This window comes from Ctenopharyngodon idella, chromosome 3 (assembly GCF_019924925.1).
Source record: "Ctenopharyngodon idella isolate HZGC_01 chromosome 3, HZGC01, whole genome shotgun sequence".
Taxonomy (NCBI): Eukaryota; Metazoa; Chordata; class Actinopteri; order Cypriniformes; family Xenocyprididae; genus Ctenopharyngodon; species Ctenopharyngodon idella.
In genome coordinates, this window is record NC_067222.1 from 32,161,714 (window position 1) to 32,186,746 (window position 25,033).

Here is a 25,033-nt window from a genome sequence, read left to right on the forward strand (position 1 = left end):
CAAACGTAACTTGAGAGGAAAAGAAAAAATGGACAGTCGACGTTGTCAGCAGGCTCTCCTGCCACGCGTTCTGCTTTACAGTGAAAAACAAAATAGAAAAAAAAAGGGAATGTGGGCAATCTTCTCAATTCTCCACTTTCGTGGCATGTTTGTGGCTGCCAAGTTTCAGCTAAAGAAGCACGCAACATCCGGCAGGTGACACTTGCTCACTCTCATTGGCTATCGCGGGTATCACATCAGAGGCAGCCCGATCAAGAGTCGTAAATATCAAACATGTTTAATATTTACAATTTGGTAAATATTGGGGGAAGCTCCGTCTCGATCGGGAGCAGTTAAACAATCGTAATGACATCACACAATAGAGGATTTTTTGGACAAAAAAATGATTTGTGACAAGCCTCGAATCGGGCCGCGCATCTGGGCTTAAAGGATTAGTTCACTTTCAAATGAAAATACCCTTTACTCACCCTCAAGCCATCCTAGATGAACACAATCGGAAAAATATAAATATCCTGACGCATCCGAGCTTTATAATGGCAGTAAACAGGGGTCACGAGTATGAGCTGAAGAAAGTGCATCCATCCACATCCATCGATCATAAATATGTACTCCACACGGCTCGTGGGATTGATGAAACGAAGCGGCGCATTTGTGTAAAAAAAAACAAAAAAAAAACATATTTAACAAGTTATGAAGTAAAATATCTAGCTTCTGCCAGACCGCCTTCCGTATTCAACTTACGAAGAAAGTGTAAAACTCTCGCAGTTCAAAAAGCTTACGCTACATCCTATGCCTTCCCTATTCAACTTACGGAAAAAGTGTAACTGACGTGATGCCAGTTTACACTTTATTCGTAACTTGAATACGGGAAGGCGGTCTGGTGAGTAAAACTAGGGGTCATTTTTCATTTGAAAGTGAACTAATCCTTTAAAATCTTCAAGTGTGTGGCCAGCCTTATAAAGGTAAAAATGCCCCCCAAAAATACATTTAATGGAAAAGTTACTTTCTGTCTCTACACTGAACTAACCACCGCATAGAAAATGAAGAATATGAAAACCAGCCAAGGTACAAACACAAAACACACTCTGTGGTCAAATTATAATTTTTGACAAAACTGCACTAATTTAACTGCACAAATTTAGTGCAGTAAATATGTGGCAACCATGTGCAATTGTGGTTATCTGCAGGCCAGAGTAATGGTCTTTTACAACTGGTCATTAAACTGCCAGTGAAGGTGTGGGGTAGGGTTAGGGGTTAGTTGCTGTCGTAGCGTTGTGTATCTTTCAGCACATCCATTACGACCTGCAGCTATTCCTGTCTCACCATGTGAACTACTTTTTACAGACGGTCGATGTTCTTGCTTAAATTGAAGCACACAGTGAAAAACAGTGCTGCAATTTCACTTTTTGCTCAAATTGCTATTCTGATTATATAATTTGTAATGAAAAATTCTATTTAACAAGAAAAGAGCTAAATAGTTTTACTCAGACCTATGAACCCACTCTGTAGAGTATATGAAACAGCCTCAGCAGCAGACACTCTAAGTGCACTTAACAGTGTAAACATCAGATCCAGATCATGCAGGCATCTAGCCAGACAGCAATTTAGAAATGAAAAAGCACATGTGACTTACTCTCTAGAGGCCTTGCGGGGGCTTCATGTACTGATGGAGGGGTTTTGTATTCATTGAAGGTAGGAGTGATGCTGGCTGCTGAGGTGAAGCTGTTCTCTGACTCCCTCGCAGGAGACGGTGTGTCCAGCTGTCTGTTAATGTGCATCTCAGCCCGTCTAGATGGAGCTGAGATCTCAAGAGGGCTGGGAGGCTCTGCTCGCTTCTGGGACAGCTCGGGAATCCGGGATGTAGATACTGGCGGGTCGGCTCTCCTAGGAGGTGTTGGAGGTTCTTGGGGTCTGCTGTGGTTACCCTCAGCCCTTCTGTGAACTGGCACATCTGTGGCTTTACTCTGGAGCGAGACCTCAGGTCTCTTTAAGCCGAAGCGGGCGATACCGGGACTAGGTGAGCTGTCCACCTGCTTCGAGGATATGTCGATGGAGATCTCCGTCCTGCGTGACCCAGCGTCTTGGATGCGGCCCCCTGATAACTCCATGCGGCGCAGGCTGGACTTTGGAGAGCGCTGGTTGGAGGACGAATCCGAAGCGTGCCTGGAGGTGGATTCGGAGTTGAGGGATCTCGAGTCGTAGAAGCGGCTGCTTGCAGAAGAGGTGGAGGAGCGCAGAGGGTTGGTTGTTCTACGGGTAATAGGGGAAGGGTTTGTGGATGTATCCTCCTCCACTTCAAATGACCTCTTAAGTGCTGTGAACAAATATAAACAAATATGTGCATAAAAACCAGCAACTTTCAAAACTTAAAACAGAAAAACTACTTAAAATAGATAACTAAATACATTTATTTATACTTAAACTAATTATTTTTTAGTATGAATCATATTTTAAAAAGGAACATAGCCTATAAAAAAATATAGCCTATAGGCCTAAATAAAAGAAGCCAGACTGATATAATCATTCTGAGTGCACTGGTAGAAAAAGCGTTAAGATTTTAAACCTTTTTTACTGGTTAAAAATGTAAACAGAGTTCGCACGGTCACACTGATCTTCAACAAATGTAACAAGATGCTAAAACAAAGGTTTCTTTTGCACTGGAGCAGAAATAAACCTAAAAAGTACTTGTCTGCTTGATATAAGCACAATTTTTGGATTTCCGTATTTTAAAATACCTGATTTCACACGTTTCAAATGTTTCGTAAACATAGCTGCAGCTTGAGAGCGCTCGCGCCTAAAAGAACACAGCCTTCACCTGACGCAAGCGCAATTATCACCTGACCTAAAGCGCGATATCCGATTCTTGAACGAATCGTGCTTTTGAGTCAATGAATCGGCTGAACCGGCTCACAAACGTTTGTTCATTGAATCGGTCCGAGCGGCAGCCAAAAACCATAGCTGCGTCCGAAATCGCGTACTGTTGAGTAGGTACTGCATTTGAATTTAAATTTATTTCACAACCGTTGAAAAAGTACGTTCTGTATAGTACGAATGCGTGTAGTATGAATGAATTCGGACGTACTACTCTGTTTGCATATTGTTTTTCGCGTACTATATAGTAGAGTAGTATTCGACTTCGGACGCAGCGCGAGTCATTAAACAGAGAAAGGTTTCAATGTGTCCGACTTGTATTGAGCGATGATGAGCGAGCTGACAAGATTAGGACTGAACCGAGGATTTGACTGAGGTAAGTTAATTTAACATAATAGCAGAAATATTACAGATTTAGGAAATTTAAGAATATTTATATATATATATATATATATATATATTTACGAATTCATTTGATGACAGCACAATGCATACGAAACAGATTTGTTTTTATTAAATATCATTTAAATGTTCAAAACATTTTCAGCCAAGAGATGTAAAGGAATTTTAATACTGTTTGCAAACACTGTATTTAGATTTTTAATGACTCTGTTTTAAGAGCTCATATTTCAACTAACCTGCGTGTAGGCCTAGGTATTGATAAAACTAAATTGAAGAAAAAAACGTAATAAACAGCAATATATAGCCTACCTACCTACATATGTTTACACGAGCGTTCAGAAACCATGAGGGACGTAATTACGCAATGACGTAATATAAGCACTGAATCAATTTTTTTAACGGCTCTTTGAAATGAACTGTTTGAAAGAATCTACTCGCGAAAACGAGTCATCTGCCGTTTCCTTCATTTTTTCGGCGAATCATATTTCAAATTGTATCATTTTAAAGTTAAACGTTGCCTTGATTAGTATTTATCTGATCTCTGCTCTATATTTTTCGGCTATTAACACAATTTATAAAGATATAAATGATATAAAGAATGAAAATACTCATTCTATGAGTACATCAATGCAATATGGGATTCTTAAACTATGATATATTTTCGTGGCAAGGCATCTTGTTTTTAATATTTATAAACAGTGGACTTTCTTTACTTGTCTTCTTGAATACCTTGTGCACTTTGAAAGCAGTAGCAGTGTTAGAAAATTATTTCTTATTAAGGGATTATATTTGACCTCAAATGATTTTCAGGAGCTTTTTTTTTTTTTTTTTTTTTACAATTATGAGGTAATTTTAGGTCACTATAGTGTCTAAAGAGGAGCAAAACCTATAAAAACTCAAATAAGAATACACTATAATGAAAGAAATGTTACGTTGGTAGAAATCTTAATGTATAAATTGTTATATAATTGATAGAAAACAATTCACCATAATATTTTTTGCCATTACATATGATGCATCAGGGGATTTTTGTAACTTTCGGCATTTTTGTCCTAAGCCCTGGTTAATTTCTGACACTACAGAGAGATTGCTGGCATTGCATCAAGACAAAAAAAGTTTCCTCCATAGCTAAGAGTGCAAACACTGATGAGTTTCTGAAACTGGAGCTGGAGAGCCTTATGATTAGATTTTTCAATTATCTGCAATGTGGTGCTTGACAGAAACAGACACACAATGGCATCCTTGGTCGCTCACGACATTTGTCTGTACTAATCCCCGGGAAATTTCTAGACACTCGAGTCATGCACAGACACAGCAGTCAAAGCAATGGCCAACAGCAGCGCAATGCCTTTAATTTCTGAGCAGGTGGTTGCTATCCCATCCAGTTGGTCTGTACAAACATTAACTCACACATCCCTCTGTGTCTTTTGTAGAATGGCATGGCTGCTTGTCTCTGCTGTTTTGTTAATAACATACCTTCATTTTCATGCTGGTTCTGGCAATATACTGGACGTGTGTAACATATTACCAAGTGCCTCATTTTAGCACATGATTTTGAGGCTCAGTGACTGTTTCATGACTGAAACAGCAGTTTGGCCTAGTAAGATTTGGAACATTAGCCAAAATAAACAGTATAATCTACTTACTGTGACCTTTTGTTGCCATCTCTCTGAAGCTATTCTGAAATGAAAGTTTAGCAAGTTTTGTTTTTCTGGAGTCAATGAACGCTGGATGGATGCAAAGGGCCTTTGCAATTCTTGCTTTTTTTGTCATACAAACTTCAAGGCATCAAATTCAAAGCTGGATCTAAGTTCAGTGTGGGAGAGGATCAGTGTTTGAAGTACTATTGGCAGCCATATTCATGAGAAAAACAAGATAGCTGTTTGTGCACAATCAGATATGCAGGCATGGGACAAAATATGAATATCTTAGGCATATCTTAGGCAAAAAGTGGCTAATTCTATTCTCAAACCATCTTGAAAACTTAAAGGAAGGGTAGGCAATTTTTTTTTTTATAAACACTTTTTGTTATACTGGTTTGAACTCTCTTCACATCCTGATCGCAATCAATAATAGAAGTGGTCTAAATATTTAAAAATGTACATATATCTTCTGTGGAAGTCTCAGGGCCAAAAAATGTTCGTCCAATGATTGCATTCGGTCCAAATGCAATTATACAATGTCCTGTCAACATATGTATTTCCATACCTCTGTGCACCTGCTCGCACAGACATCACACGTCATCAGCATGTTGTAGACAGACAGTCACCTGGAGCCATAAACAAACAGCAGCCATCTTTTACAGTTCCTCCTGAACCAAAACAATGAGCTTATGCTGCGTTCACACCATGTCTTAAAGGGTTAGTTCACCCAAAAATGAAAATAATGTCATTAATTACTCATCCTTACATTGTTCCACACCCGTAAGACCTTTGTTCATCTTCGGAACACAAATTAAGATATTTTTGTTGAAATCCGATGGCTCAGTGAGGCCTCCACAGTCAGCAATGACATTTCCTCTCTCAAGATCAATTAATGTACTAAAAACATATTTAAATCAGTTCACGTGAGTACAGTGGTTCAAAATTAATATTATAAAGTGACAAGAATATTTTTGGTGCACCAAAAAAAACAAAATAATGACTTATATAGTGATGGCTGATTTCAAAACACTGCTTCATGAAGCTTCGGAGTGTTATGAATATTTTGTGTCAAATCAGCGGTTTGGAGCACCAAAGTCACGTGATTTCAGCAGTTTGGTGGTTTGACACGCGATCCGAATCATGATTCGACACAAAAGATTCATAACGCTCCGAAGCTTCCTGAAGCAGTGTTTTGAAATCAGCCATCACTATATAAGTCGTTATTTTGTTTGTTTTGGCGCACCAAAAATATTCTCGTCACTTTATAATATTAATATTGAACCACTGTACTCACATGAACTGATTTAAATATGTTTTTAGTACATTATTGGATCTTGAGAAAGGAAATGTCATTGCTGGCTATGGAGGCCTCACTGAGCCATCGGATTTCAACAAAAATATCTTAATTTGTGTTCTGAAGGTGAGCGAAGGTCTTTCGGGTGTGGAACGACGTGAGGATGAGTAATTAATGACATTATTTTCATTTTTGGATGAACTAACCCTTTAACTGTAATTACGAGATGGCAACCCGTGACGTGACGTACCCAGAGCTGTTCACATCCTCAGACTCTGATTTATGCGTTTTTATGTCAACACTATCAACGCCGAAACAAATCTGCAGCAGTCAGGTGGTACAAGTAAGAGCTCTGCAAATTGTTTCCGTTCATTATTATTGTAATGTTATGTGCTTTGAGACATGAGGTAATTTAACATTTTTTTTCTCGTCTTGTGATGCTTTGCAGACTCCGCTGTGTGTGTTCATGTGTTTTGGAGGAGGTGTGGCTTTGGAGACGCTCTAAAGGGAGGGTAAGATCTTATGCTTTCAAAGCTATAGTTTGCTATTGGCCTTTCCGAAATTGCCTACCCTACCTTTAAACATGCAACAGACTTATTAGACACAGGATGCACAGCAGTGTTGTTATTTTTAACTAAAAAAAAACATTAAAAATCATTTCCATTAATTGAAATTAAGCTGAAATAAAATAAAATATAAATATTATATGTATTTTAAACTAAAAATGTCTTGTAAAGGTATCCATCATGAACCTCAATGTTTTACGTCATGCTTTTCGGTGGCATGCTTATCATAACACAGCAGGACTTGTCGACCCAACGCACATGGATCTAGTTTCTTCCAACACACAGGAAAAATGACCTCCGGTCAGCAGGACAGGATGAAAGCTGATGGTCCTGTTTTACAGTACCTCCCTTGCATTTGGATAAGGAAATGAGGCCTGCCATGCATTTGATTCAGTTTTGAGAGAGGTTTTTTCCCCTTTACACCACTGGTGTTTTGATTGGATATGTGATACTGTACATTTAGGCTCATAACATACAGTTGTTTTGAACTGGTTTACTTTTTCTCATGAGCCAGAGGACAGAATGACTTTCTCATGTCTCATCTTCAGAGGGGGCTTTTTTTTAAAGCTGCGCCCAGATGATGTCATTTCCTGTCATTTCAAAGTGTGGCTGGATTAAAATGGAATCTTACTGTATGCAGGGCAATGTGTGCAATGTATGCATGCGTCAGATACAAACAACAAAACTTTAGTAGAAGTTCACACGCACGCACATAAAGTCCCTGGGGCAGGATTATGATTGTGTAAAATGATTGTGAATGGGTGTTAAACAGGAAGAGATATTGTCAGTTTTGTTCCTTTTAGTTCAGGCAACAATATGCTTGGCACAAAATAGAAGTATACACATATGAATCATAATGGTTTGATATACAACAGGATTAATAGCTCTTAAGTTTTGTCCTCAAACAACCTTTTCATGCACAGGCAGGAAGTGAATGATTACAGACATATTTTATTGTGTAGTCCATTATCGTTGCTCTGAGCTTTTAGACTGCATAAAGTACTATATAAAAACCATACAGTCCACTACAGCCAAACCAAGCACATGATCTCTTACATAAGAATCTTCTGCTCAGTGTGGTGCATGTGTATTTTTGACAGGGTAAGCTGGCTAGACATATTTGATGAGAGCTCCAATGGTGTCGGACTTTGAAAAACAAACCTCAGTCTATCTGTGGTTTCAGAAACTATTTAGAGCATCCAAAAGATCCAGATCACAAAACGCACTGAAATGCCTGCATCAAATACATTTAAGAAAAATCCATTCCTGTAAAGGTGAAAGGCATTTTTTAATTTTTTGAAATACACTATACAAATACACTTTCTGTCCTTGTCTGTGCAATACTCATTCCCATGTTATCTTGCTATCCAGTTGCTAAGGTGTTCTAAATCTTCATTAGCACATTTCTATACAATTGCTAAAGTAGCATTTAGCCCATTGCGATGCACTTGCTAGGAAGATGCTAGTATGATCTTGTTGAAAGTTGGTTGATTAGTACAAGCTTTAATACAAGTTTTTATGTTACGTAGGCTTTGGGTTAATGGCTTGTTCACACCAACTATAATGATAAGACAGCACCGAGGAACAATATCATTCAATTTTTTTTTCAGCTGATGAACAATAAAAACTTTGGCATCACATCAGAATCCATCCTACTTTAAAGAGCTTGAGCATTTTTAAAAGGCCCATAAATCTCTGATATATTTTTATCCATTTTAATATTTAGCAGACAAAATCATAAGTCTGTTCAAAAAGCAAGAGCCTGTCCCCTCGAGTTGTGCTCCAAAGTATGAGCAATAGCAAGCAGCACTAACAAAAATTAAAGTGGGTAATTTGATAGCTATTTGGTCCAGAAATTATCTTAAAGGCACAATATTTGTAAGATTTTTGAATTAAAATATCCAAAAACCACTAGAACAGTGTTATATATTTTGTTGACTTGTGTACTTGCATCATCCCAAATGTTTCCAAGAATGTTTAAATCCAGAGAAATAAGCAATTTTAACCAAGACACAGACCGTGTCCGTGCGTCGCCTATTAATGACATCATACCCACGTTACCCTGGTTTTATTTTGTAGAAACCACGAAAACACCAAAGACGCTTTTGTATTTTATGTTTTATTAGACAAGTGAGCAACTGTTTGGATACTTTCATTGACAGAAAACTAATCATTGTTATATAGCTCAACACAGTAAGTCTTATTGTTTAAATCTTGTTTTCTTGATTTATCGTGAATACCATGTTTTACCATGCCTAATATCGATCTAGTTTACTGCATTGTGCAACAGTGTCTCATAGTAGCCATCGAGCGATCGCACAGAGTAGCATTATAACAAGTTTCAACTTTTATAACACTCCAACGGCTTTCAGCCACGCCCTGCTTCATACGACAGTAATGTTAATAGATCTTTAATACATTAGCTCTTCCATGAATATGATTTCTAGCCACATCCCGTCGGATTCTTCTCCACCAGTTGTAGACGAGAAGACAACACCTCCCATGATTCCGCGAAATCAAGGCGTCACCAAGCTACGCCTTTGTTTTGAATTGCGACCTCTAGCGGCGAAATTCACATAGTGTGCCTTTAACAGTTCAACTATAATCTGCAACTGCAATCTGTCGTAATTATCACAGTCACATCTTCCCAGCCAGAAAAAAAGACTTTAGTAGCAGCTCAACCCCATAACGCCAGAGAATCAGAGGTGTTTGAGGTATGTGTTGACAAAAACAACAGGATACAAACAGATAGTGTAATTCTGCTGTAATGATATGTTTGGCCTTGCTGATCTGCGAGAGTTGGAAGCTGTGTGACGCAGCCCCGGGCTGTGGTGGGAAATGGGCCGCACAAAAACACATAAGAGTCTTCTCTCTCTCTCTCTCTCTCCCACAGTACACACAGCTGCAGCTTTGAGTAAACACATACATACAAACTCACACAGATGCGTTTGCTCTCACACAACCCTATGCTCAAACATGTGCACATCTATGGAAGCAAGAGTTTGTGTTTGGTTGTACGTCAATTAGTTGTCCAGAAAGTAGCCAACTAATCTACAGGTTGAGGTTTGGCTCAATACACAGTGGAGGTTTAGCGGTCTTTTTTGTTTCTGCCAAGTCCAATCCTGTGTTAACAGAGACGATGCAGGTGAGAAACAAACATCTCCACTAACAGATTCAGCATGGTGCAAAAGACAGTCATGTCCCACTCGCTTACGGTTTCTGTTAGCCTAACAGTTGATTAGTTTCAGGGCGGTTTACAAGAATTTTGGCTTGTATGTTAACAGTCAAAATGAACTTCATCTCAAATGTCAGCAGCACCAGCGTAGTTTACTGGGTTCACATGATTTTCACTTAATTACAGATAACTGTGCAAAACTATAGACATGCACATGCAGCTACAGTTCCATGTACAATAGTCAATGGAGATAGAACAAGTGCAACTGAAGTCATGTGATTCACGACTAGTTGATTACCCAATTGGAAAATTCTTTTTAGGCTTGTTATTGGAAAATGGTAGATGGTCTAAGGTGGTCATTAGCTGGTCAGTTGCAGCAACAAACCAACTACCAGCTGGTTCACCCAATATGAAAATGACATAATATACTCACCTTCATGTTGTTATGTTCTTCTGTGGAACATATTAGAAGGTATTTTGATAAATGTCCATACAATATGGGCACCAGATCTGTTCAGCTATTTTGGTAGAATTTATCCTCTAGCGTGTCTACTGGCGACAACTTGCTTCGAGTCGGACAACGTCTTGCCCCCTATGAACACTAACACTTGCGAATAAGATCTTTAGTGTTCCACTAACCTGCTGCACAGCAGTAATCAGACAAGACTCCAGACAATGCCTTCAGTGTGATTTTATCACGGCCGGGAGGATCTCAGACCAATTTCAGAGAAAATCTCCCGATCAAGAGGGTACAAAAGTTTTTATAAAAAAGGAACATGGTAAAGGTGACACGATTCATTACATCATTTTCTTCCAACTTGATTGGTTCTACATATGTATAACTCTTTGTTACTAGGTAGGAGCAAATCTCGATCGTGACGTTGGACATAAATAAAACTGGACAACCTGTCTAGTTTTATTTCTCCTTTTGTTATTTTTAGACACACAATAGCCTAATTCTGGCACAAGTGTTAGAGAAATTCAGTATCAAAAACATATATAAATGTTATCCCTGTAAGAAAAGAAATGTTAGTTGTGATTAATTAAAATTAAAGTTAAAATTAAATTTTCGTTCACACTATCAACATTCTTCAAAATAACTTAAAGAAAGAAAGAAAGAAAGTCATACAGATTTGGAACGACATGAGGGTAAGTAATTGATGACAGAATTTTTATTTTTAGGTGAACTAACCCTTTACGACAACCAAGCTTTTTTAGTCTTTGTGACGGGTTAACCAGTTTAGACCGGCTAAAACCATCTACCAAATTAAAAAAAATGTTTTCCCAACTGGCTAATCATAGTCGATAAGTTGACTAGTTAATGCAACCCCAAATATAGTAAGTGTTGGTGAGAGTGATTGTGGCAGTGTTTTTATATAAAGACTGAGTTTAAATGAAAATACAGATGTCTTTTCAATGCCATTTTAAGAAAGCCAAAAATAATCACAAGACTGAGGGAAACGGCATGAAAATACAGGCTGATATAACAAAACCATTATCGGTACACTCTCTGTCTCATGCACCTCTCTTTTCTCCCTATATTTTATAAACTTTTCCTGTCTCTATTTTAACCCCCTTATTAGACTTTTAATCCCCCAGACATCTACTCGAAATGTCTGATCATCAATATTTCTATTGACCAGTATTTTTATTGTCTTAACCAACTTTTGGATTGGTGTAAAACCAATGTTCGTAACAATCATCCATTCAAGTACTGCAGCTTAGATAGGGTTAACTTCAGGCATATTATAAGGTTTCATAAATGAGAACTTTCAATATCCTCTCAGTTACAGATAGCCATAAACTTCAGTCATTTGACTGCTCACCATAACACATGCACATGCACCAGAACACGTTTCCAGGGAGTATATCAATATGTTTTCACTTCCAAAGTAGAGCTATGAATTTCAGAAGTTATGAGCTTCATTTATTAAGCCCATTTCCTTGTGCGGAGGCCAGCACTGAATAAAGGGAAGTCATTTACTGCTCTGTCCCCAACCTCAAGCCTTCTCTGAAAGAGTGAAAACAGCATTAGGCTGTGTGTGATGTGATGTCATTGGCAGGAGGCACTGCTAGCAGATAGCATCTCTTATTTTTTGCTCTTAGTTTTGCTCTGGAAGCTGCTAATCTGCTAAGAAGGTTAGCATTGCTAGTGTAGCATATGTTGTTCACTGGTTTCCAAATAGGATTCTTAACTAGCAAGACATTTTTAGTGAGCTAGCTTTAACAAAGAACATGTTGGTTGACGAGCGTCACCAGCTAAGTTTAAAACTGTACTAGTTCATCAGGTACACCAGCCATGAAATTCATGCTGGTCTAAGCTGTTTTTTTTTTAGCAGTATTGAAAGGATTTCCCTATCTTCATGTGAAACTTACCATAGAATTGAAAGCATTTGCTTGTTTATTTACTAGTCGTTAACTGAAGCTAATAGACTTTGTGAATATAGCAGTGAGATGCTTTTCCAACCCTGAGCTAACGTTGCACAGAACCACACTATAAAGTGCATACTTCTCTTTATAGTGTGGTCAGTTCTGCCTTTACATTCTGCAAATAGCCACGCTTGATGATGAATTTAGAGACAACACTTATAGCTTTACATGCAGCAACATGAAAGTGGTTTGGTCGCAGTATAATGTGAGTGCTTTTCCTGTGCTGATGTCTGATTTGTTAGCAATGTAATGAGTCCCATCTGAAATAGTTGTCATATGTCCCTAAAATGACCAAAAGCTGCCAATTTAAGTCATCCAGAGCACTCTGTTCTCAGACTATGACAATTCTAGACTAGCCAAGTATTTATGTGTCTCTAAATTAGTCCTGCTGGATTGCAAACACATAAACCAATATGTTTCTATCTGTCTCAATCATCCAAGCACTCTCGCTCCAGTGTTTACTTGTGAATGACATTGAATGTGTCTGAATTGGTTTAGTCTCAGCCTGAGACCGCTGACAGTCTGTTGCCTACCACACACAAAAGTGGAAAATAAGATTTGCTGGCTTAGTAGCAAAGGGTACTAAATATCCACAAGCAGAACAGGATATTATTCAATCACTTGTTTGTTTGTTTATTTACAGTTGCATTTTTTTTTTTTACTAAATAAATCCATTTGCTAAGACTGCTGCACCTTTATTTAAATTATTTTTTTCATACCAGTTTATTTCAGATAACTTAGCCCCTTAACAGTACATAACAAAAATCTGTAGTTTGTCACTTTATAATTAGAGATTCACGATATTTTAGTACTAATGTTAAATTGTTTTTAAATTGATCATACCATTCTTAATTGCATATTTAATTGTTCATGCTCACTATTTTTACATTTAGATTAGGCCGACCTTTGCCGTCATCTAACACATTTTTAAAGGGTTAGTTCACCCAAAAATGAAAATTCTGTCATTAATTACTCACCCTCATGTCGTTCCACACCCGCAAGACCTTCGTCATCTTTGGAACACAAATTATGATATTTTTGATAAAATCCGATGGCTCAGTGAGGCCTGCATTGACAGCAAGATAATTAACACTGTCAGATGCCCAGAAAGCTACTAAAGACATATTTAAAACAGTTCATGTGACTACTGTGGTTTAACCTTAATGTTATGAAGCGCCGAGAATACTTTTTGTACATCGGATTTTATCAAAAATATCTTAATTTATCTTAATTTGTGTTCTGAAGATGAACGAAGGTCTTAAATTTTAAATTTTTTTATTTATTTAGACAAAATAGTATAGAATTTTAATATCAGCCAATTACTGTTTTCAGTCACAACGTGAAAATATTTAATGGCTTATCAGTATCGTCCAGAATTTTCCCCGTCTTAGATGGTTCTAGGCCACAATAAGCTGCGATGTGGATGTTTAGTCCAACGTCTGGATTTGTCAAAAACACACACACAAAAATAAACTCCATTCAGGTTCGTAAACATGCATCTTAAATTGAGAGAAGTCTACGTCTGGCAAACCCTCCATTTTCGGCACCCACAGAATTCAGCGCTTTCTGTGGAATTTCCTCCTTCGTTTGTCTGTAAGTTTTAGCTCAAAGCCAGAGCACACTGTCTGCCTCTTTTTCTGTCTGTCTCTCTCTCTCTCATCCATTCACTCCTTTGGACAAAAACATCTCTTTCTGTCAAAGTGTATTTCCATGAAGAAACCACCAGGTGCACAGCTAAAGCCTCTCATTCGGGTGAGCCAGGTCATCAGCTTACTTATGAAGACCACCCTGACCTGACCTGCATGTCATTCCTCGTCCTCTGACCTCCCGATATTTGGCTCAAAACTATTTCTGTGACTCAGTAAGTGATGACACTGAAAAAGCCAGACAAGTGGGAATGCGTCTTGTCTATGAGAGGCGTGTGCGTTTGTCAGGGTCTCTCGCAGCAGGATGAGAGGTGTTGAGAGGAAAAGAGAGAGGAGGGGGGGGGGGGGGGGGGATGACAGAGCAAATCAATGCCAGGAGCACAGTGATGAAAAAATGAAAGACAGAAACAGAGACGTGAAGCTCGAGGAGGTGGGCAGGACGAACGGACAGCAGCCAGGTGTGATCCTCATAGCCACGGTCAGTGCGCTGATGGTTAGTGTTGCTTTCGTGTTAGTGCAGTGAGGACGTTTCCTGTCATGCATGACCGTTTGTGTGTACAGCCCACAGAAAAGAGTGAATAGCACGTACTGTGTATGACAAATACACACACACAGAGCTGCAGACGGCCACATGACCTCCGTGACACAACCACAGCACACTCAGCTATAGAAACAGAGACTCCAGATTCACATTGACCATTCGCACTTTATAATAACATTTAAAAGTAATAGAACTATTTCAAAAGTATCTGCTCAATGTTTTGTACTTTAAAACAACATTTTCTTTTTAAAATTCGAGAGAATCCTATAAAAAAAAAAATGAACACAAACCTTCAAAGTCTGAGATTATTCCCTCCAAATGTGGATTGACAGTGGAATCAGACATTTTGAAGCTGAATCTGCGGGATCAAAGCAACCTTTCCCAGTAAGGCGAAACTCTCACAGACTTCGTGCTCTCCAGCTCCCAAACAAATCCCAAATTAGGAGGTAACAGGGGAAGGAAAAAAGAGAAAGCGATCAGAGCGGTCCCCAGATCCAAGCCCACGACTTTCTTAAAGGACCAACTAAGTTTTTCCCACTTCCTCCAGCTCTCTGAACGCAGCAGACCTCAGAATGAGAAACTGATGACAACCCCCCACCCCCTCTCGCTCTCTCACTCTCTCATTCCTGCCCTCTCTCCTCCCTCTCTCACTCTGACCGAGTTGTTTGCTTCTAACGTGAGTTATTTGAGTGAATGCTCAAATTGTACTTTCCAACACGCCCCCGTACACCCTGAAACGAGGCTCTTTTGCAATCGTAAAAACGAGATAACGTGAGTATTTTTAGATGAAACCCATTCAGATTGTGTGACGTGGGTGGAAGAGCTCGGTCCGTGCGAGAAGTGGAGGGCAGCAGCGGTACATATTTCATCAGAATCCCTGAGGAGAGCACGTCTGCGCTTGCGGCTTCCCCAGTAGTTTCCTGAATTTGAACACACGTCTATTGCCTGAGGCCACCAGCGCTCCTCGTATAGTTGAGAGGAGGATGGGCTGAGGCCACAGGGTGTGATATATCAGTGACCTCATCTTTAGTTTGGACTCCATCAGGGCTGCATTTCTGCCCACACCTTCTGCTGAACCAACAGCACATGTGTGCATTTCATCCAGACATTAACGGCTCTGTGCACTGGCTACCAAGTTGAAGAGCTGGTTTTGTTTACAGATTCGATCTGCTAACTGCAGATCTGGTGTTGTATGACTGGTTTGTTGGGTTTATTTGCATCTTCCAGAAGGAAATCTCTTTTGTTTGTAACATGACTGATTGGAAACAATATGAAATGGTGGGTTACATGCTGCACTGAGGCCTGAAGTGTCATGGGCCAGAGCCTACAAAAACAGGAAAGTCAAGCTGTATGCAACTAATCATACAGCAGATTTCACAGTTCTTCAGGCATGTCTAATGCAAACACCAGGCCTTCTGTATACAGACTTGTAAACACACATATACACACCACACAAATCCGGTAAAGGAGAAGACGACGAGGTGCTGTTAAATGTATAGGAACAATCTGAAAAGTTTCAGGGGGGACATGGTATTAACCTGGTCAGCCTGACTCATGAATATTAATTAGCTGAAGCACTACTATACACCCAGAAGTCCTTGCTCATTTGCTTATTATTTAGAAAGACTATTCAGAAGTGAGCATAATTCAGTTGTATTTCAGATTTAACAATATTACTCTACTGTAGTCATTCATTTATGTTTTTTCTAGCTGTGTTTAGGTATATTTAGTATTTCTGAATCAAATTTTTTTTTTTTACTTTTTGTACTTTTATTTACCAAGGAGGCATTAAATTGATAAGTGACAGTAAAGACATTTATAAAAATACAAACCATTTCTATTTAAAACAAATGCTGTTCTTTTGAACTTTCTATTCATCAAAGAATCCTGAAAAATATATGTTTCCACAAAAATATTAAGCAGCAAAAACACAACTGATTGTTATTGATAATAAGAATAAATGTTACATGAGCATGTGTACATTTTAGTGGCATCTAGCGGTGAGGTTGTGAACTGCAACTAACCGTGCACACCCCTCAAACCCCTCCCTTTCGGAGAAGCTACAGTGGCCGTCTGGCCGACACAAGACAGATGTCGTCGTCTGAGACAGCAGAGAGTAGCTTGTGTGAAGCAATGAGGTTTCTTCTTACTTCTAACAAAGAACGGTCTCTCCTTCTAATAAACCAGGCGATTACTACTATTACTACTACTACTACTTTGTGCATATTTAATGTAGTGACGATGCAAGCTGCCTCTAAAAACACAAACGATTTAGAAGAACAACATAGTGTTGAAACGCGCTCTGTAGAGTGTTTGTCCATTTAGGGCTGCTGTAGAAACATGCCAGCGCATAATGGCGACTTGACATGGAGGGGGGCCCCGCGGTGTATGTGATAGAAATGCCTCATTCTAAGGTAATAAATAATGGTTCATTATGTAAGGTCTTTATGTACCACTGAAAACATAGTTATGTATATTATATAGCATTTCTGTCAGTAGATCCTCCCAAATTTTACACATTGCACCTTTAAAGGATTAGTTCACTTTCATATAAAATTTTTATTCTTCAAAAAACTTACGCTGTATGTCCTATGCCTTCCCTATTCAACTTACAGAACGAACGCAGCGGCAGTTAAATTTTTTCTGTAAGTAGAATAGGGAAGACGTAGGACATACAGCGTAAGCTTTTTGAAGAATACAAAAGTACGGTTTTGGCAGAAGCACTTGGAAGGCGATCATTTGTTTATATAAAGCATATACATTTAAATTTTTTTGGAAAATGGCCGATCGTTTCACTAGATAAGACCCTTATTCCTCGTCCGGTATCATTTAAAGCCCTTTGAAGCTGCACTGAAACTATAATTTTGACCTTCAAGCGTTTGGAGGCCATTGAAGTCCATTATAAGGAGAATAATCCTATATGTTTTCATCAAAAACCTTAATTTCTTTTCTACTGAAGAAAGAAAGATATGAACATCTTGGATGACATGGGGGTGAGTAAATTATCAGGAAAATTTTATATGAAAGTGAACTAATCCTTTAATGGCTTCTGGAAATTCAGCTTTCCATCACAGGAATAACTTACATTTTAGAATATTACAATTAAAAAGCTATTTTAAATTGTAATAATTTATAAAATTACTGCTTTTACTGCATTTATAATCAAATAAATGCATCCTTGGTGAGCAATAAAGACTTTCAAAAACATTTTAAAAAGTCTTAGGGACCCTAAAGAAAAGTAGTGTAGATTTGCTACTTTTAATTAGCTTGTAATGTAGCAAACTGCTTTTAAAAAAATGATGGCTATGTAATTTAACGGTCACCTGTGACACACAGCTCTAGACAACATTCACCCACCATCATAAGCTCAAAAATTCCCAGAACTGGTCATTCATAAAATTAAAAAGAGCAGTATAACCACTAGATGTCGCTATAACACCCAAAATATGCACAAACGATTGTGGAATTTGACACTCGTCTGAGAATTTCAGACTGAATTCTAGGACCTCCTGCATGCAAAAATTGAAATGAAATAATTAACACTGGTGAGATCTCACATGCTATATTATGGAGAGCTGTACCAGGCTGAGAGAGGCTTCTGTAAACACAATCTGACTGAAGCCATAACTCATTTCACACTGACATACCGAAGAGAGAGATATCCCTGACACTGGAAAATGTAAACAATCACTTCAGTAGCTATTAGCTTCCATTTAGGTGGGACCTGTAAGTGGCATGTGATCTACGTTGCATTTGTGTTGCTAATTCTCCTGATGTGTATAAATTGTCGGTTGGACTCTGATTTTAGGAGCAAAGTAGAGCTATGGTGTCCTTTTCCTCCTCCCTGAGCCTCTGCATGTTTACACACTGCCTCAGATCACCAGTCAGGCTATCTGCAATGCTGTCGTCTCCCAGGACACCATAATACTCTCCAGCAGCAGAACATCTGGAGAGGGTCCCTAACACCCAGACTGTAGGGGGGTTCACTGAGATTTACTCTTTCAGTGTGTTTCTTTGTCTGTCTTTGTCAGGTGAGTATAGAAATGTAGGACCAGTAGAATGTGCCTGTAACATTTGTTCTCAAAAGGTACTGGAATCTGGCCAGAAGCATCATGCCATTTAAACGTGCCTCCTCATATTTTTGAGACAAAAGTGAATTTATATTTAAAAGTTTAGAAGATGTTTAAAAAATTGCTATATGAGCGGATAGGGGTGGCTGAAATTCAGCTTTACACATAACTGCCAGTAGGGCTGGGTATTGACACAATTTTCACGATTCGATTCGATTTCTATTCACATGCTTTCGATTCGATTACGATTTCGATTCAATACTAATTATTTTGGATGTAGTATATCAGTTACAGTACATGGCAAATTTTCTAGAGGAAAAAAAATCTCTCAACTAATGCTGTAAACTACACATGGGAGTCAGTTGGTACTATACTTTACTATAATATTGAAGGTTAAAATTAACTTATTTATATACAAACACTTAAATTACACTCAATTATGTTTTTTTTTTATAATAAATAAAGTTTAGAATTACATAATCATATTTCTTCTCCGGTGTTTTTTTTTTTTTTTTTTTAATCGTGGCTGTCATAACTGATTTATTCAAACATGCATTAAATATTGAAGAACATTATAATGAATATGTAACGGTGCATAGCTATATTTATCTGAATGCTGCTTTCTAGAGTTTACTTTTCTAGCTGACTAATGAGTTCATGGTCACTGAATATGTTTTTCTGAGGTAAATGTGACGTTACGTGACATTGTTTACAAGCTGTTTTATTGACGTCTTTCCGAGGTTGAAACACTGATTGAGCTATTACCCGAGACATGATACAGATTTCGGTAAGTTGTACTGTATATTTTAACATACCTTCAGATGTTTAGTCATGTTTATTTCGCGCTGTAACTGGTATTAAAGCGGAAGAGAGAATGTTCACATGCGCTCCGCGCTGCCGCTTCTCTTTAACTGAGGCGCTAAAGCGATCTGTCACGCCACATTAAACAGCGGCAAAACGGTACTTATTTTTTGAATATCATAATAAGATGGACGTCATTGGAAATCTGAGACTTTGCTTCATATCAAAAGTAACAAATCACAAAGATTATTGTGATTTATTGGATGGGAGGCGCGCTACATGTTCTGTTCATTCATCAACTGAAAACAGACTAGACTAACCGATATCGATTCTTAAATCTTAAGAATCGATATCGGTTTGTAAAAATGAGAATCAATTAAAATCGAGAAATCGATATTGTTTAGCCAGCTCTAACTGCCAGTCTGCATGGAGAGGTTCTTGAGACTCCAGCAGCTACTTATTTGTTACTCAACAGTGACTTTTTTTTATAGCTGCCCTTTTAATACAATTAATCTGTTGACAGAAACTTTCCTTAATAAGCCTGAGCGAGTTCTTCTGTGCTCTAAATCACTCACAAATCTTTTGACAGTTCGACAATCTCTATTCAGTTTTCACAAAATATTTGTTGTTTTCATGCCTTTCGCAAGACATTGCACCATGTCATGCTTTTCATCTACAGAATGATCTTTCTTCCTCCTCATATTGAACTGTGGCTTGCATTATAATGTGGAACAACCTCTTTAAGTAAGTTTTTCCATTTACCATTTTATATGCGTGTGTGTTCTTGTATATGTGGTTTATGACATGGGTATTACAACATAAACATGGTTTATGAGGAAACTTCCTGTGTTCTGGTAAACCAAACTGCTTAAAAAAAAAACATACCAAAAAGGTGTTTTTATTATTATTATTATTATTATTCAAAAATGCAGAAAGTTTTCTGTGATGGGCAGGGTTAGTGTAGGGGGATATAATATACAGTTTGTACAGTATAAAAACCATTACACCGGAGAGTCCGGGTAATCCGCATATACAAGTATTTGTGGGTGCTACGTGTATAAAAACAATTTTAAATATTATTTTACAAAAACGTAGTTAATAAATAAATAAATCAATAAATCAATAATTATTATTATAATAACAGAAGGGTCGCAATTTGGACCAGTCATCACAGGTACCCCTTCAAAAATAAATAAATAAATAAATAAGTAAAAATTAGTTGCTTGACAATCCTGAAACTGTCTACTGAATTGTAAGCGCCTCAGTTTAACAGCTCGCTTCACACCCGAAGCTTTCCATATGTGTGAGTGCTACCTTCACAAGATATTGTTTGCATGTAAACAGGAAGGCCGTTTCCACTTTAAACATGCACACACCAAAGGGGTCCTGCTGAAGGTTATTTTTTGCTTTAATTTACAAGTTTCTCTGTCTCTCTTCCTTTTTTGGCCTTGTGTGAAGGAGTTTTATAAAGTACATGATGTTTTATACATGTGAGGCCCTGGTGACAACTCCTACTCTTTTAGCTGATGTTGACAGACAAGAGAGGTTGTTAGTCCACAAGGATTTAACAACCCTTGGTATATTTATTTTCACCAGAGAATAAATAATAGGATTAAAGGATATTATATATTGATGTAGTAATGTATCATCTGCTATATTCTATTCAAATGCAGGGTCAGCACCTGACTGTACTAAGTGAGAAGTGTTTATCTTATAGGTGTGGTAATGCTACACACTAGCCCAACACATATGGGCAACAGGATATGATGGATATGAGGGCTTCTGAATTTAATAAATAATAAATCTCAAATATTCAAACTCAAAAATATGGAAGCCCATTTCAGCCACACAATAAAAAAAATCATGCCTTGGTAAATCTTAATTATGACATAAAAAGTCAAAGTTATCACATAGAAAGTCATAATCTCGACTTTTTAATCTCAGTCATAATTATGATTTAGTCCCTCGGTTTCACAGACAAGGCTTAAAGGATTAGTTCACTTTCAAATAAAAATTTCCCGATAATTTACTCACCCCCATGTCATCCAAGATGTCCATGTCCTTCTTTCTTCAGTCAAAAAGAAATTAAGGTTTTTGACCTTCATCCGTTTGGGGTCAATTTGAAGTCCACTATAAGGAGAATAATCCTGAAATGTTTTCATCAAAAACCTTAATTTCTTTTCGACTGAAGAAAGAAGGACATGGGGGTGAGTAAATTATCAGGAAAATTTTATTTGAAAGTGAACTAATCCTTTAAGCCTAGTCCTAGACTAAAATGCATGTTTGAGCTGTTTTAACTGAAAGCAACTTGCTTTTGCCATTGCTTTTGTCACAAGATGCACACCAGTAAGGTTTTGTTCTAAGGCACATTTATAAAAGCTACTTAAATGTCCTAACTGAACTAAGACCTTAATCCTGGCTTAATCTAAAACCTGTAAGTGGTAGAAATGTTCTTCCATACAAAATAAGTTGTTTTTTGCTTGTTTGTTTGTTTGTTTTTGTTTTTTTGAACTCTGACATTAAAATCCTCTAATGGGCAAATGTCTGAATTTGCAGCTCTCGCTCCAGGACTGACATGACAGACGGCTCTGGCTTCTGGGGTAGGAGTTGGCTCTAGTGCATGGTCCATGGTGGGCTTTTTTACTGGGTCCATGGCAGATGCGGGGCTGATGTGCTCCTCTTGCACTGCCTCGCAGATGGTGAGAGGGGAACCACAGTGCAGGAGCACCCACTCCACATAATCCAAAAAAAAGTTGGGCAGGAGTGCCTTGGACCGCTCGTTGAGGCTCGTCTGGTAGAAGGGAGCGGTCAGGGTAGTGAGTAAGGCATGCCAGGTCGGGAAAATCCTTTGTGTGGTCCTCGAGGGAACGCTCCTCTTGCTCCAGGAGGAGGAGGCGTACTGCTGGTAAGTCTATCACTTTTTTTTCTTTTAAATCCTTTCTTTTTGGTCAGTTCTTCTGTCATGCTGTAGTGTGGTAAGCAACATGCACAAAGAAGGAATATTCTTAAAATAGTCTTTACTTATAAACTCAAGAATGCAGGACATCGCTAGGAGAACACTGGAAGATAGGAAACCACACATTAAACCATAAATGAGAACCGACCAGGGACTGAACTGAACGGTGCAAATCATAGGTAACCATAGAAACAAACGAGGGCATAAGTAACCAAGGATACTGAAACTAAACGGAGCAGGGGAAACAGGAACTAAAGGAAACAAAACAATATCAAAATAAGAGTCCATAGATCTGTGACAATCCAAAATAGAACTAGAACTGAAGCATTTTAAAACTACATTGAACAGAGTTTTGCTGCTGGTGTAAAAACACACTTGATCATGTCTCTAAGTCCTAATTATCTCTAATTAATTAAGTCTAATCATCCCCATATACTGATTGGCTTCATCACTCTATCTCCTATCCACCAATAAGCTGGTGTGCGGTGGGTGTTCTGGCGCAATATGGCTGCCGTCGCATCATCCAGGTGGATGCTGCACATTGGTGGTGACTGAGGAGATTCCCCCTTCCATATGTAAAGTGCTTTGAGTACCCAGAATAAAAAGTGCTTTATAAATGTAACAAATTATTATTATTAATTAAGTGCAAATTGAGGACAAAGTTCTTATTTGGAGTAATTAAAATATGGGATTCAATCTTAATTTCCTATTAGCCACTTAGTAGACACTGTTGGTTGTTTGCAAGTACAATCAATGAGCACAGATGGTTTTTGATTTTAAAATATAATTCGTTTGGGTCATCTCTGAAAAGTGTTTATAGTAGTCCTGCAAAAACTTGAAAATTAGTGAAAAAATGGGAAGAGGGTGAGAATTCACAAAAAGAACAAAGTTGACAAACTTAAGAGTCACTGAACATGTTCAGTGAGTCTAAATACAACAAGAGTTAAAGTTTGACAAGACTAGACCTGACACCATCCGTCGAAAAGATCAATCACATCGTTATATTTCATTGTCTTTATTGTGTTCAATGCTTTTTGTTTTCCATTCTCATTCCTATTTCTATCATTTCTTTTAGCTTTCATGTGTAAAATATAAAAGAGAGGAAGCCATAAAGCTCAACTGTATGAGGGTGTTTCTGTAACTACTGGCACTTTTGACTCTCCCAATTTAAAAAAAAATCAACCTCTATGAATTTCGATTTTAACTATCACAGTCTGTAATATAATATAAAAATGTATACAAAATTAAATGAAGATGTTAAGATTTTAATCTGGAACGTTTATTTTTTTTATGGTTTTCATCTCTTCTTCTTACAAAATGTCCTTACCGCAACATTACAATAACGGTAATTTTACACACTTTTCTTTTTTAATTTCTATAAAAATTTAATACATTTACATAGTTGCTTTCAAGATTTGTCCATTTTTGTAAATACAGATACAGTGCTCAGTGTAAATGAGTACACCCCCTTTAAAAAGTAACATTTTAAACAATATCTCAATGAACACAAAAACAATTTCCAAAATGTTGATAAGACTAAGTTTTATATAACATCTGTTTAACTTATTACATGAAAGTAAGGTTAATAATATAACTTGGAAAACAAAATTTTCAGTTTTACTCAAATTAGGGTGATGCAAAAATGAGTACACCCCACTGAAAGTCTCTGGAGCAAAGTTAAATTTTAGACTACAAATATCTAATTTAACAAGAATTCAACCACAGGTGAGTTTATTGATTACACAGGTGACCAGCAGACAGTTGACTATAAAAGGGTGTTAAAACCCCTTCCTATTTCATGCTGTCAGCAATGGCACCACATGGAAGACCTAAGAAAGAAAATAATTTCTTTACACCAGAAAGGTGAAGGCTACAAGAAGATCAGCAAAGCTTTACTTATCAGTCAGAATACTGTAGCAAAAGTGGTACAAAAATTGAAAAAAGATGGAACTGCAGCCATCTCTCAGAGACGTCCAGGTCGTCCACGGAAGTTAACACCTCGACAGGAGCGTCTTCTGATGAGAAGGGTTGAAGAAAATCGGCATGCAAGTTCACTGCAGTTATCTAAAGAAGTAGAAAGCCAAACTGGGGTGACTATTTCCCATGACAGAATATGGCGTTCACTGCAGAGGAATGGCATGCATGGGTGCCGTCCACAAAAGAAGCCTCTTCTGAAGCCCAGGCACAAAGAAGCCCACCTAGAGTTTGCCAGGGCCCATGCTGACAAAGATGAAAACTACTGGGACTCTATACTCTGGAGTGATGAGACCAAGATAAATGTTTTTGGAACTGATGGCTTCAAAACTGTATGGCGTCGCAAAGGTGAGGAATACAAAGAAAAATGCATGGTGCCTACAGTGAAACATGGTGGTGGCAGTGTCCTTATGTGGGGCTGCATGAGTGCTGCTGGTGTCAGGGAGCTGCATTTCATTGAGGGCATCATGAATTCACAGATGTACTGCTCTATACTGAAAGAGAAGATGCTACCATCTCTCCGTGCCCTTGGTCGTTTTGCACTTTTCCAACATGACAATGATCCTAAACACACGTCTAAGGCCACTGCTGGATTTCTGAAGAAGAACAGGGTGAAAGTGATTCAGTGGCTCCTGATCTGAACCCAATCGAACACCTATGGGGA

The 25,033-nt window shown here is 38.1% G+C and overlaps 1 protein-coding gene across 5 annotated transcripts in view; it reads right to left on the bottom strand.

The window, feature by feature from the left end:
• septin9a (septin 9a) overlaps positions 1 to 25,033 on the bottom strand; it is a 93,281-nt gene that overhangs the window by 49,286 nt on the left and 18,962 nt on the right. For 2 of the 5 annotated variants that reach the window (XM_051889756.1, XM_051889759.1), the window contains one exon: positions 1,634 to 2,314. In XM_051889756.1, the coding sequence (XP_051745716.1) occupies positions 1,634 to 2,314 (681 nt within the window). Of the gene's footprint in view, positions 1 to 1,633; positions 2,315 to 2,735; positions 2,893 to 3,586; positions 3,730 to 14,858; positions 15,112 to 25,033 lie in introns of those variants that run through there. The other 3 variants (XM_051889757.1, XM_051889760.1, XM_051889758.1) reach the window with 3 other exon arrangements.